At 43.1% G+C, this 14047-nt stretch overlaps 1 protein-coding gene across 9 annotated transcripts in view; it reads right to left on the reverse strand.

The window, feature by feature from the left end:
* Positions 1 to 14047, reverse strand: part of ATP8A2 (ATPase phospholipid transporting 8A2) — a 614836-nt gene that overhangs the window by 441171 nt on the left and 159618 nt on the right. For all 9 annotated transcript variants that reach the window (XM_058689525.1, XM_058689573.1, XM_058689555.1 and 6 more), the window contains exons 8-11: positions 13105 to 13174; positions 12683 to 12810; positions 11337 to 11448; positions 4883 to 5048 (exon numbers count right to left, since the gene is read on the reverse strand). In XM_058689525.1, the coding sequence (XP_058545508.1) occupies positions 4883 to 5048; positions 11337 to 11448; positions 12683 to 12810; positions 13105 to 13174 (476 nt within the window). The remainder of the gene's footprint in view (positions 1 to 4882; positions 5049 to 11336; positions 11449 to 12682; positions 12811 to 13104; positions 13175 to 14047) is intronic.

A 14047-nucleotide genomic window follows, 5' to 3' on the forward strand; every position in this document is an offset into this window, starting at 1 on the left:
CAGGCTACATCTACTGAAGCAGGAGTTCGTAGGGCATTGCTGAAACCCAGACAGGAGGTTTTTCCAATGGGAAGGCATAGTCGCTGAAGGCCATCCGGAGGAGGCTTTAGTCCAATTTTGGCGGAAAGAGACAAGCCAGCTAACTAAAAAGGATGGAGAAAAGAAAGTAGGCATTTCAAATGGCTGTAAGGAATATCTACGAGCTCACTCATAAGGTCAGGGTCTATTTGGAATCCTCCAAAGAGTGTGTAAGGTACAAAAAAACCAAGTGTCAATGGTGGCGGGCAGAGAGAGAGAGGTAGGAAGACTTGAGCCTATTTACTGAAGGTAAGAGAAGGAAATCTTAACAGAGGAGGACCCCTAAGGATGGAACAAGACCCCTAGAGGACAGAATCCAAAGCAGAAGTAGGGTCAGTGTGGCCAGGAAAAGGGACCAGGAGAGAGAAAAGAGGTCCGTTTCAAAAGGCAAAGTTCTTTTCCTAATGAGCATGACACTCCGGTCGAAGGAAAAAGTGGTATGATCTTCACTCGGCAAGGGGGGAGGGAGGATTGCAGCCGGCTGAAGGTTTGGATTTAAAAATGCCTCTTGAGGGGCGCCTGGGTGGCGCAGTCGGTTAAGCGTCCGACTTCAGCTCAGGTCACGATCTCGCGGTCCGTGAGTTCGAGCCCCGCATCAGGCTCTGGGCCGATGGCTCGGAGCCTGGAGCCTGTTTCCAATTCTGTGTCTCCCTCTCTCTCTGCCCCTCCCCCGTTCATGCTCTGTCTCTCTCTGTCCCAAAAATAAATAAAAAACGTTGGAAAAAAAAAAAATTTTTTAAATGCCTCTTGAGGGGAATGGGTGTTTCAAGAAAGCAAAGGCTAGGATTGGAGATTAGTAGTTTGTAGGGACTTGAAGCCCCAGTTGAGTTTTTCCTCCCCAGGACATTAGTCCAATGGTGGTGGTTTGACTCATCTGTAGAGTTCTAGAGGGTAGTTGTGATGGCAAGATAAAGGGCTGGTGAAGGATGACAGGGAGGGGGCACAAGCTGGTCAGTGGCTGTTGTGACCTTCGCCCCAACCCTTCACTTCTTCTCACCCACCAAGGCTTCCATTTTCCCTGCCAAATGCTTCTTTTCTTTCTAACATGTCACTTTGCTATCTTGTTCTTTTGAATCATATAGTTGCTAAACAGCATCTCAAAGTACCAATAGTCGACAAACGTCCCCGAGGTTTAATTTGCTCAGGAAGAGCTGCCGATGAGAATCGCGTATTAAGAAATTTAAAATGTCAGCTTTCAACACAGGCCAAAAATTGCTTCGGATCATCACAGACAGTGTAAGTAGAGTACATTCAGGAGAGACCCTATGCCTAAAAGTTCATTCAGCCAAACAAAAGCAATCAAGTGGAGGTGAGCGAGGACAGAAGCTGACAGAAGATGAAGTCACAGCTCCAAGACCGACAACGCGAATGTGAAGTCCGACGGCTCTTACCAGAGCTACGCCAACTTTTCCATAGGAAAACAAAGCAGAGAGCATTATGGGTGGGACGGAGAGACCCTTCTCCCACCACAAATCACGCAGCTAGTACTGGAATTTGACATTAGGCTACTTATTTATTTTAATGTTTATTTATTTTTGAGAGTGGGGGAAGGGCAGAAAGAGAGGGAGACACAGGCTCCAACCAGTCAGCCCACAGCCCGATGGGAGGCTTGAACTCATGAACCACGAGATCGTGACCTGAGCCAAAGTTGGACGCTTAACCGACTGAGCCACCCAGGCACCCCGACATTAGGCAATTTAAGTGCCAGTTCCCACAAATCCTGTATACCAAGATAGTGGCCAATGCTATTTATCCAGATCATGATATTTTGAAACTATGTACGTAGAGAAAGTATCAGTCTTCATATTTGAAGCTAGACATCTAATACAGTCCAAATCCAAATTTTAAGAACAAAACCAAGGGTTTTGATCCAACCTACAACTCGAGTCCTGGTCATACTTGTAAAAGTTGCAACAATGGTTCTCCTGAGCAGTTAAAAGGGTTTGATTTTTCTGCATGAGATAATTAGAAAAGGAAAAAAATGTTTTGACAGTTTAACCAAAATACATTTAAAGATAGGAATAACAAAAACTTCAAGAAAAGATTCAAAAGTTTTAAAATTCAAATTTAGTTCTCAAAATATTTTGTCATTAAATTGATTTGTCTTCTGGAATTGCTCTATAAGAAGCTTAGCAAATCTCTCAAAACAGGAAGCAATAGAACTGGACAAAATTATCAAAAACAAGTAGTTAAAGTGCTTGGAAATTAATCACAGTGCCTACAAAAAAAATTCAAAAGCATGCATTTAAAAATATCTACTTCATCTAAGTGGAAACTTCTGGCATTTAAGTCAGAGGCTATTTCCCTCTTCTTTCCCTTTGAGCCATGATGCTCAAATTCTGTTCGGGGTGGGTAGACGGGACTTGCAGCTCTCATGCCCCCGACCCCAGCTCCATGAGAAATTCTATCCCAGGGTGAGGCAGGCCGCGACTCCAGAGGAAGGCAGGTTGTCAGGACAGGACTAGCCTGAGGAAGATGTCATTATTTGGAACACAGCACGAAAACAGCCATGCCGAGGGCACGCCAAGAAGAATAGGGATCCAAGGGGCTAACAATCAGGGAAGACGTACATCTCACGGTACTAGTAGGAGCAAACAAAACAGAAGGCCAGCTAGAAATCAAAAAGGGATATCTGTGGAAATAAATGACCGAAGAAACCTTGGAAAGATCACACTCCACCCTGGTGGTCCAGAAAAATCACGTCCACGCACGAGGCTGCACTTGCTTAGGAGAGACTTACGAACTACCAGTCCCCAGCTGAATATGGTCAGACTTTAAATTCCCCAAACACTGAAGGTATTCCACAGCCACACACAGATCAAACAACAAAGGAGTTTTAGCACGACCTTACTATCTCAAGGCGTTTAAGCACAACCTCTGACCAATCATTGCATGACCCCTAAGCTATGCTGACCCTAGGAATCCAGGCTTAAAGATAAAACCAAGAAGAGTGAGTGCTAATGAGGATAGGGTTTCTTTCTGCAGTGATGAAAACATTCAAGTTAGGTAAGGGCTAAAGGCAGCACAAATAGGAATATACTAAAAACCTTGATATAGCTTCAACTATACATTTCAACAGTTTTAAAAACATGGGACTAAAACTGAGCAGTAAGAGGCAGGAGAAAACACTTTACAGAATTTTTCCAGGCAAGTCACTAAACAGGTAAACAAAAAAACAGCAACAAACCCCAGGAGGAAGAGGAAACCGTCCTGAATTGCTGCAACATATTATCTACAGCACCCAGGTTTCAACAACCAACAGCAAAAATATGAAACATACAAGGAAACGAGACAAAAAGAAATGCCTCTGAGGGGGACCCAAATGATGGACCAAAGACTTCAAAGCTATTATAATGAACTAAAAGAAACTGTTTAAAGAATTAAAAGAAAGTACGAGGACAACGACTGCTCAGAGAACACTGATAAAAAGATAGAAGAACCAAATGGAAATTCTGAAACAGAAAAGTATGATCATTGAAATTAAAGAAATCCCCGTGAAGCTGACCAGACGTGAGGCAGGAGAGTAACAGACAAACTTGAATGCAGATCAATAGAGATTAACCAATTTGAAGAACAGAAAGAAAACAGAATAAGAAAAACTAACAGAGCCTAATAAAGTCCCATCATGTGGACCAATACGTGCATAATGGAACTGCCAGAAAGAGAAGGAAGTGAAGATGTGGCAGAAACAATATTTGAATAAATCGTAGCTAAAAAACTTCCCACGCTTGATGAAAAATATTAATAGACACATCCAAAAAGCTCACCAAACTCCAAATGAAAGAAACTCAAAATTATTGAAAACCCAGGACAATTTTGAAAGCAGCAACAGGAAAATCACTCACATACAAGGGGAAGCAGCTGACTTCTCATCAGTACAACAGAGGCCAGAAGGCAGTGAGATGGCACGTGCAAGGTACTGGTAGGAAAAGAACACCAACCAAGAATTCTACAAGAATCCTGTATCAGCAAAACTCTGCTTCAAAAACAAAGGAGAAACTAATACATTCCAAGATGAAAACAGAATTTGTTGCTATCCAATCTGCCTTACAAGAAATACCAATGGAAATTCTCCGGGATGAAAGGAAGGGACACCAGACAGGAATTAAATCCATATGAACAAAGGATATCAGTACAAGTAATTACACAGGTACTTCTCTTTATCCTTTCTTTTGGATTTAAAAAACACGGCAAATTGCACCGCTGGACTTATATACAGATGTAATATAGGACAGCACAAAGGAATGAGAGGACCAAGCTATTATGAAGCAAAGAAATAACACAAGCTGGTAACTCAAATCTACAGGAAGAAATAAAGAGTACCAGAAATAGTAAATAAGTAGGTTAATGTAAAACAACTCTACATTTTTTTTTCTTTTTGCTTAATAGACACTAGATTATATAAAGCAACAACCATAACAATGTATTACTAGGTTGATAACATAGACCTAATTTATATGACAATAGCACAAAGCAGGCAAAGAAATGAATCCATACTGGAGTAAAATTTCTGTATTTTACTGGAATTAAGTTAGTATTAATCTGAGGCAGATGCCCATAAACTGAGACATTAATCCCTAAGAGCAACCACTAAGAAAGTACCTCAAAAAAATCATTAAAAATATAATCATTTGAATAAAAAACAATCCCCAAATATGTCAATCTTCATTTCATCACATGACTCCTAACCTTCCAAAAAGGCTGGCCTTATAGAGAGGAGCCAAAAGAATGAAGGATAGCATGGCCACCCTTCTCCAAAACTGGTTTAATCTTACTTCAACGAGCACTCCATCCAGACACTTACCCATCTTCTTGATGTACCAGTTCTTTCCACCTTGAGACCCATTCCAGTACAGGGCCCCCACCGAGCTCACCAAGGCCATGACCAAGAGGATGCCAAACAACACCAGGATCTGCACATTGGTCACTTTCTCAACATTCGATCTTTTGAGAGGTGCTTTTGTGGAATTCTGTACAACAGCAGTGAAAATCAGTAAGAGTCACAGAACAGGTTTGAGGTTAAGGAGTGGGGAGAAAAGGAGGTAAGTTAACCAAATTCAACACATAAAAAGTAAAAGACTGTATTTTTTCTCAATAGCCAATGGAATTAAAAAGTGCACCGCACTCCTGAATCAACAATGTTTGAAATAAAGAACACATTTCAACTCTTCATGCTTCAATCTGTACTTAGGATTACATTTTAGTACAAAATTGGCTACTTTTGCAATCTTAGAAAACAAGTTCTAAATCATTTAAGTCAGTTTAAAACAGGATGTTTTTAATGCAAGAGAAACTTAAAGATTCTGTACCATAAGAATCTAGAGTGAATGTCCAAATATAGCTCTACAAGTAAAATACAAACAACTATTTTTCAAGTATATATTTTCCCCTCAAAATGGAGGGAAAAAAAGATCTACACAGACACACAGACATCGAAAATGCAAAATAGGTGTTGACACGATTAGGTGTCAAAATGGACAAAGGGCTCATTTGGAAAACTGAACAAGGAACAAGCAGGTACATGAGGAAAACTCTAGTGGTCGTGAGAAATCTGAGTGCAGTCTTGAATTATAAACAAAATGTAGACAGGAAAGTAAGACAAAAGTGGAAGACAGCCTAACCATCAACAAACACGTACGGTCTAATTCCTGACGGCCAGTGGGGAAACCATCCCAGCTCAAACAGAGGCCAGTGTCGGCGAGTCAGTTTAGAAAGATTCGTTAAAGCCGGATTCAAGGACCGCTGCTTATCGGGTAGAAAATTTGGGACTACGTCCTCTTAGCACTGGAAAAGTCAGTAGAACTGTTCACACTGGACGGTTATGCACCTGAAGTCATCTTACTAAAAATTCTCTGATTCTAATTGTGCCGGGCGAAACAATGAACGGTTCCCCAGTGATGTCCATGCCCTAATACCTTGACCCTGTAAATACGTTGTTTTATGTGATAAAAGGGGCTCTGCATATAATTAAATTAAGGACATGATTTGGGGCGATTATCTTAGATTAGCCAAGTGGGTCCAATTTAATCACGTGGGCCCTTAAAACCAGAAAATGAAGAGATCCTTTCCTGGCTACCGTCAGAGGGAGACACAAGACTAGTCCAAGGCGTACAATACTGCCGTCTTTGACAATGGAAAACAGGGGTCATGAACCAAGAAGTTCAGGACGCCTCTAGGAGGCTGGAAAGAGCAAGGAAAAGCGTCTCCTCTAGAACCTCCTGGAGTGTTCTAGAAAGGAATGTTGTCCTGCAGGGGTCGTGACATGGGTGAGACCCGTATCAGACTTCTGACCTAAAGAACTAGGTAACATGACCACTTCATGTTGTTTTAAGCTACTGAGTCCCTATAATTTGTTACAGCAGAGCAGTGATAGGGAATTAATATAGTAACCCCGAAGATCGTAATAGTCCATTCCTGGAGGTGAGCCGCCCCTGGATTAAATCAGGAGCCAGGAACTGGATAGGGGCAGATGGACACAGGCTGCAGTCTGCAAGTCTCCCTCCAGGAGTCATGAGCCTGGTCTCTCAGGTGCAAACACTGGTTTGTGAAAATCGGGGGATTTGAAAGCTTGAAGGGCACTCACTGGCCTTAAAAATGGTGCCTTGTTCAAAACTTAACTCATGACTCTTCACTATTTTTCATTCATCTGATCATTAAAAAAACCTAGGATGAAAAGGTCTCCAAAAATAAAAACATGGATCAAGTCACAACACAATAAAATCAAGATGAAAACAGGGAGCAATCCATCCCTATGTTTCCGATAGAATACTGTTCCACAACATCGCTGAAACTGTGACCAAACCCACAAATGCTACCCTCATGATCTGGTTTCCTGTAGGGGTGGGGAATCGTTTTACTGGCAATTTTGAAGTGTTTAAGTATTTAAACAGCCCAGCAGCATTTTCCTTTATATTCTCTTTTCTCCCTTTCACTTCAGTTCTCTGAATTATTTGTCCTTTACAGACTTTTTTTTTTTTTAATGTTTATCTTATGGGGCACCTGGGTGGCTCAGTCAGTTAAGCTTCCGACTTCAGCTCAGGTCACAATCTCACGCTTCGTGGGTTTGAGCCCCGCCTGGAGCCTGTTTCGGAGTCTGTGTCTCCCTCTCCCTCTGCCCCTCCCCTACTCATGCACATTCTCGTTCTCTCTCTCTCTCTCTCTCTCTCAAAAAAATAAGTAGTAAAAAAAAAAAAAAAAAAAAAAAAAAAAAAAAAAAAAAAGAATTTAAAATGTTTATTTTGAGAGAGAGAGAATGAATGGGGGAGGGACAGAGAGAGAGGGAGAGAGAGAATCCCAAGCAGGCTCCATGCTCCATGCAGAGCTGGATCCCATGACTGTGAGATCGTGACTTGAGCTGAAATCAAGTCGAAGACTTGACCAACTGAGCCACCCAGGCACCCCTGTCCTTTACAGACTTTAAAATTTCCTTTAGAATCTAAATGGAAGTCTATTAGTGAAGGTTGACCCATCAAAAATCAAATCCCATCTATAGGTTGATGGGGACAACATATCACCTCTGGTCTTATGGAAAGAGCAAGAGACCCATTCCAAGACTCCCTATCCCAATCTTTTAAAACTCATGATCTTATCTTTTCGTGTTTATTTTTGAGAGACAGAGAGAGAGAGAGAGAGAAAGTGTCAGAGTGTGAGCGGGGGAGGAGCAGAAAAAGAGGGAGACACAGAATCCAAAGCAGGCTCCAGGCTCCGAGCTGTCAGCAGCACAGAGCCTGATGTGGGGCTCGAACTCACGAGCAATGAAATCATGACCTGAACCAAAGTCGGACACTTAACCGACTGAGCCACCCAGGAGCCCCAAGATCATATCATTTTTAACAAACATTCACTGGAGGCCCAGAGAGAAAAAAAAAAATTACAATACACATCATTTCTGTGACTTCATTAGTTTCTTGGCTTCTGATCTTTTCCAACTGTTGAGTCCTGGCCAGTGAACAGGGTTAGGAAAAGCTATCTTGTGTCCGATATTAGAGCCCCAAAGCTTCAATCACACGTAGTTCGTGCGGAGCCGAGCTCTGCCTACTCTCTCCCATTCCCTGAACATCTCAACTTGCAGAGATGAGCGTGTAATGTTAATTCTGACTGGCATCGTAAATTCTTCTACAAAATTCTTAGGAAACGCTGCTACTTCTGAGTAATGGAGTTCTGTAATAGAAACCAGTCAAAACGTCAGAGTCTGAAAAAGCTTCCAACTGACCTAAATTTCACACGTTTTCTTCTCTCCTAACAGAGTAGTCAACAGAGCAACTAGCAAGAACATGCCCTCCGGAGCCATACTGCCTAGGTTCGAATCCCAAGTCTCCCTCTTACCGGGTGGGTATGTCATTTCAGTAACTTACTTAGACACTCGGTCTCAGCGTCCTCATCTAGAAAGTGGGCACAACAATAGTATCTTCCTCATAGGGCCATTGTGAGGAATAAACGATTTAGTACATGCAAATTGCTTAGAACGATGAATGAAGGCACTAAGTATTTGCTGTAATGAATGTGATAATACCCCTTTCCCATTAAATCAACCAATAGAAACTGTAATATTGAAAATATTTCCACATGTAACTACACCCAACTTGAAACAAGGGAACTCTGAAGAGGGGAAGACACTGCGGGAAGAGCTTAAAGAACGAACACAAAAGTAGCAGACCCCTAAAGCAATTGTGCTTCCTCTCTGTGGCCAAGCAGCACACGTACAGACAAAAACGTTAGTTCACAAGCAGAACGGTTTCCAGCTACAGGTGTTAGATTATATTCCACTTAAAAGCTCCTTATTTTTAGTTGTTGTTCCAGTCCTAAAGGCACGGTGCATCTAGCACAGATGTTTCTGGGGCTTTCCATCATTCTGCGCTCAAACAGTCAACACGTAACAAGCCTCGCATGGGTTTATCACGCGTAGGTGCGATGAGAAGTGCCCATCTCACGAGACGCAAACTTCATGAGGTAACTGTGCACACCTTGCTCAATAACAAGATGATGGGATCATTTTTAGGCATAACTTAATTATCTCTTACACCTTAGCTTCAAAGCTACACTACCAATGTCACCCTGAGAAAAACAACCGGCATACAAGGAGTCTCGGAGAGGGGTGAAATTTGTAACATGCACAATCTAAACACAGGTCTCGGGGCCCCAAACTTGAGCTCTGTGTCACCTCTGTCACGTCACCATCAAAACACAAGTGATCTGGGGCGCCTGGGTGGCTCAGTCGGTTAAGCGGCCAACTTCGGCTCAGGTCACGACCTCACGGTTTGCGAGTTCGAGCCCCGCGTCGGGCTCTGTGCCGACGGCTCGGAGCCTGGAGCCCGCTTCCGATTCGGTGTCTCCCTCTCTCTCTCTGCCCCTCCCCCACTCACTCTCTCTCTCTCTCTCAAAACTAGACATTAAAAAATTTTTAAAAACCAAAACAAAACAGAAGTGAGCTGGTTAGTGGAGTGTTCTAATCAGCTCTGAACTGGTGAGGACCCAGCCGGAAGGACAGACGAGACGCCTCTCGGATTCACCGAAGGATCATGAGCCATCCAAGAAGGGCCTCAGCATTCACTAACTATTTTTTCTTCGGGCTGCCACGGACCCCCACCCTCTCGTACACACCCCCCCCTCCCCCGCCGCCATTCCAACACGCCATGCCATTCCATCCCAGGCCCGGAACTTCTCCGCGACCTCCTCCTCCTCCGCTGGGAGCTTTCCTTACCCAGGTGAGGGCACTCCTTCCCTGAAGCCCCTCAAGCAGAGGGTGCTGATACGCCTCGGCCTCGGAAGCTGGTGGCACTTCTGACGCTTTATGCCTCTGATGCCACCTTAAAACGCTCCCCCGTGACACTCACGTCATTCGGCTACACCGCCTTCTGCTTCTTCCCTCAGCGAGTCCACCGACCTCCCGGCCATGGCCCCCACGCTCCCAGGAGGTGGCCATTTGGCTTAAGGCATCCATCTTGGCCCCAGGGCTGCCATCATCCCGTCTTCACGACCATAACCCCGACCGCCAGACGCGTGGTCTCTCAGCCCCGTATTTCCCTGCCTCCCACAGTCCTACCGTCGGCCTCCCCCTCCCCCGGCTCGCTCTCAGGTCTCTCCGCCCAAGAAACCCCAGGACGAGCACTCCACGCGGCCTGTCACACAGCAGCTGCAGCAGCCTTCGAGCCTCACGAGCCTCTGAAGCCTCCTCACCCTCCACCTCCCGCCACCCTGACTCCGTTGCATCTCCCGGCTGGGGCGGACGTGGGCTCCAACGCGTCGTCGTCTGTTCTAGTCAACAGTTAACTCTCTCCTCTTCTGTCGTCTGATTAAAAGAGCGGACCAACTCAAGAGCACCCCTCTCTCTAACCCTCCATCTAAAATGTGCTTTCAGCACGGAGTCGCTAACGGCCCCAATCCTGGGGGGCCTGGCCCTTCTGCAGTCACCCACAGGACTTGACTGTGCTACCCGGCAATTCCCCATTACTCCTTAGTCCATGTGGCTCCCAGAGGGTGAGTTGGGCCTTTCACTCTTGCATCCAAACAGGCCAGCTCAAGACTCGGTGCACAGTGGTCACTCAATATTTTTGAACGAAGAAGTACAGTCAAATATATGCTTCGGAAGCGAAACTAAAGAGCAGACAAGCCAAAAAGCCGATTCTCATGAACAGCAACCGTTAGCCAAGTAAGATGCCAAACGAAACCAAAGCAATGTAAGAAATGACACATCAGGACACCGATTTATACAGAATTTCAAAACCTGTCTGGCGAAACACATCATAATACAAATGCGGGCTGCTTCAAACCCACAAATAATAATTTAAAAATCACAATCAGGGAGAAAGAGCAAAATCATTTCAACTTAATTTTTTTTTTTTTTTTTGGTGTATGAAGAATAAACATTAACTCAAAAATAACCGATTTTACCAATTAAAAGGACAATTTACTGTAAAATCCTAATTCACAGGGTGAGGAAGAGAAGCAGCGAAATAAGGAAGTTAGAATGAATCCCCGCTTAAGTGCAGAAGATAAAATAAGTTAGAACTGTTTGTCCCCCTCAGTCTGGAAAACAAAGACCGTCGATATTTCAGGCAAGAGATAATACACATGCGATACGATCACAGAAATCCAGGAAAAACTACCCAAGGAATCAGGTACGTCCTTTCCAAATTTAGGTCACAAACTTGCGCTTCCCAAATGCAACGCCTGCAGTTGCACTCTCTACTCTAGAAAAGCGGAAAGAAAAAAAATCAATTCTAAAACCAGCATTGTTTTTCAGCATAGAAATGTTTTACCTGCATGAGTTTGGTGTCGTGTCCAGTATAAACAACTATGCCAAAGACCCACTGAGTGTTTCTAAGCTGTGTACCTCTTAATAAGATCTGGTCGGGCCCAAGGGGAACAGGGCTAAAAATAAGAAACAACATTTATATTTAATGATAGTGTGACACATGAGCATGAGCTTTTCCCTTAAACATTAACCCACAATTAGTCTATTAATTTGATTGTTCCTTTTAGTCAAATTTGAATTATTTCACTGAGACACAGGGGCAGTAAAGGTTACCAATGCCTTAATCTAAAAAAAAAAAAAAAAAAAAAAAAAAAAAGTGTCATCCTATCCATTTATCACCACGAGGAAAAAAATATAGATTGTTTTTCCTAAAAAAATGTTAGAGGGAATCGTGTTCTCTTACAACCCAGTTATGAAACTCCACACCCAATAAGGAAATTGCTAAAATAACCAGAAGCTTATTCATTTGGAAAACCCAGTTTATTTTAGAGACTATTACAACAAAAAAGCAAAAGAGCTATAATATCAAATTTGTCAAGGATGACTTAATGGTTAAATAAGGGACTGGGTGATAATTTAGAAATTCAAAATGAAGATCTGGAACACAGAATGGTTCTGCATGCTAAATGAAAACCAAGAAAGCAGTCACAGCTGTCATAGTTATTTTGGGTTGATTCCCATGATCAGATCCTTCCCTTTGGGTCTGTTCAAAATGCAAAGGTGGGAAGCATGGATAAGGAGCACGCAGATTAAAGATGGGCAGAAGGGAGACACTGCGCATCAACGCAAGGACAAAAATGACTCTCAAACAAATGTCAAGAGGACAAAGACAAAAGAATACAGACAACAGAGCGTGAATATTCAAAAAAAAAAAAAAAAAAGGGTAATTGCGTTTCCTTCCACTCAACTTCATAAACACAAATGCTACTTAGAAGAATGCTAGCCAAAAAAACCCAAAAGGATGTTTCTCTAATAAACAGATTGGCTCTTATACCCCTCAATGCTTCTCTTCTGCTTTTCTGGACAATTTTATGCAGCCCAAATTGTCTCTCCTCCCTGGTAGGTAATACACACAGAAAAAACAGTCCATGCTGTTAACCTCATTTCAGACCCTCAGGCTGTTTTTCTTGACAAAAACCAGTTCTTTCCTTAAATTTAAGGGAAGGTTTATATGGACTGAAATTGCGTTTTGGGAAAAGCTCAGTCTCTCATATCTAAGCGAAACCTACAAAATCTCATGATTTTAAGATATTATGAAATCAAAAAACAAACTGATAGTTTCCAAAGCTCCATTTCAAACAAACAACAACAACACAGAACCAAAAATAAAAACTAAGTGAAAAGTGATACCTTTTCCCATCTACGTGCAAGTTTCCAGTGAAGTCATAGAGGTGGCGATTGGGTCCCTCACATTCTATGGTTCCAGATAACTTCATCAATACTTCCCTTGTTTGCATGTCAGCAGTGTGACTCAAACCCTAAAATGTTAAACCAAAAGGGGAACGTGAACACAATCTTCCAGGTTTAGGGACAGCATTCGGCAACCCCATTGTTAATCCAAAAGAAATAATGTATTAGCGAAAATGGAGTAACTGGGGAGGCTGACAAATCAAACCACCGGTCCCTCAAGACAGACTCCTTCAGAATAAAAGCCACATTCTTCCCAGGGATTCCTTTTTTATCTCTAGGAAAAGCACTGACTGGTACAGGCGGACCAAATTGGCAATTGGGGGGGTCTCCGTAGCAGCACAAGTCTTACAAGGTAACTTTACCTGACGAATTTTAAGGTTCGTCTCCCCATCCAGATTAGCTGTTTCAACGTAACACATCGCCTGAGGTTCACTATGAAGAGAGAAATTTCAAAAGCCAAAGGTAAGTAAGATCCCTTCCCCAAATTCCCAGCTCGTAAAGTCTCTACTAGAAAGTGTGTCTGCTGACTGGCCCTTCAACCACTTCAGTAGTAACTGACCAGAAAGACCCTCCTCTTTGGGGCTCAACACCAATATCAAGTGGTCTGCCCAATTATCCACCATTATGGGCCCCACATAATGGCTGCTTGACCTTAAGCAACAGAAATAACTGAAGAAGAATGAGAAGGGGATTGGTGGGTTGAGGGAAACACAAGATGTTCCGGCTAAGACCCAACTGCTGTGTCTGGATGACCCTTAGAGTCTGAGACTCAGTCTGCTCCCGACCAAAAGAGCTGCCCTAGGCATAGCCAGAACAAACACATCTCTTGAAGAACGTTACAGCCACCGTTCAGGAATCAAGACACAGGCTTGGCAAGCCTTCCCTGTGCCTTTTACTGTGTCAACAGGTAACTTTTTAATCCAAACACCTACTTTTAAGGACAGAACATATGAAGAAGAAGAAGCATAGAAGATACTGTATTCCTACTTCTAATCATAGTGGTTAAGAGAACGGAACCTGCAAGCCACTGGCTGAGTCCAAACCTCCTCTTGCTACATTGGTGGCACATGTGGACTTGGAAGTTGTTCAATCTTTGTTTTCTCATGTAAATAGCAGGGACAGCAAGGGGGGATATTAAATGTGATGACAGACTCAGAGGACAGCTTAGCACAATGTACAGACTCAAACACTAGTGAGCAGCCTAGGAACACATGGTCAGCTGGGGCAATCTCACATTAAAACCAGGTTTTCTGAGGGTTACGGTGAAAACTCACAGCCCAAACTGTCAAATGATCCACATTTCAC

This window comes from Neofelis nebulosa, chromosome 1, assembly GCF_028018385.1.
Source record: "Neofelis nebulosa isolate mNeoNeb1 chromosome 1, mNeoNeb1.pri, whole genome shotgun sequence".
Taxonomy (NCBI): domain Eukaryota; kingdom Metazoa; phylum Chordata; class Mammalia; order Carnivora; family Felidae; genus Neofelis; species Neofelis nebulosa.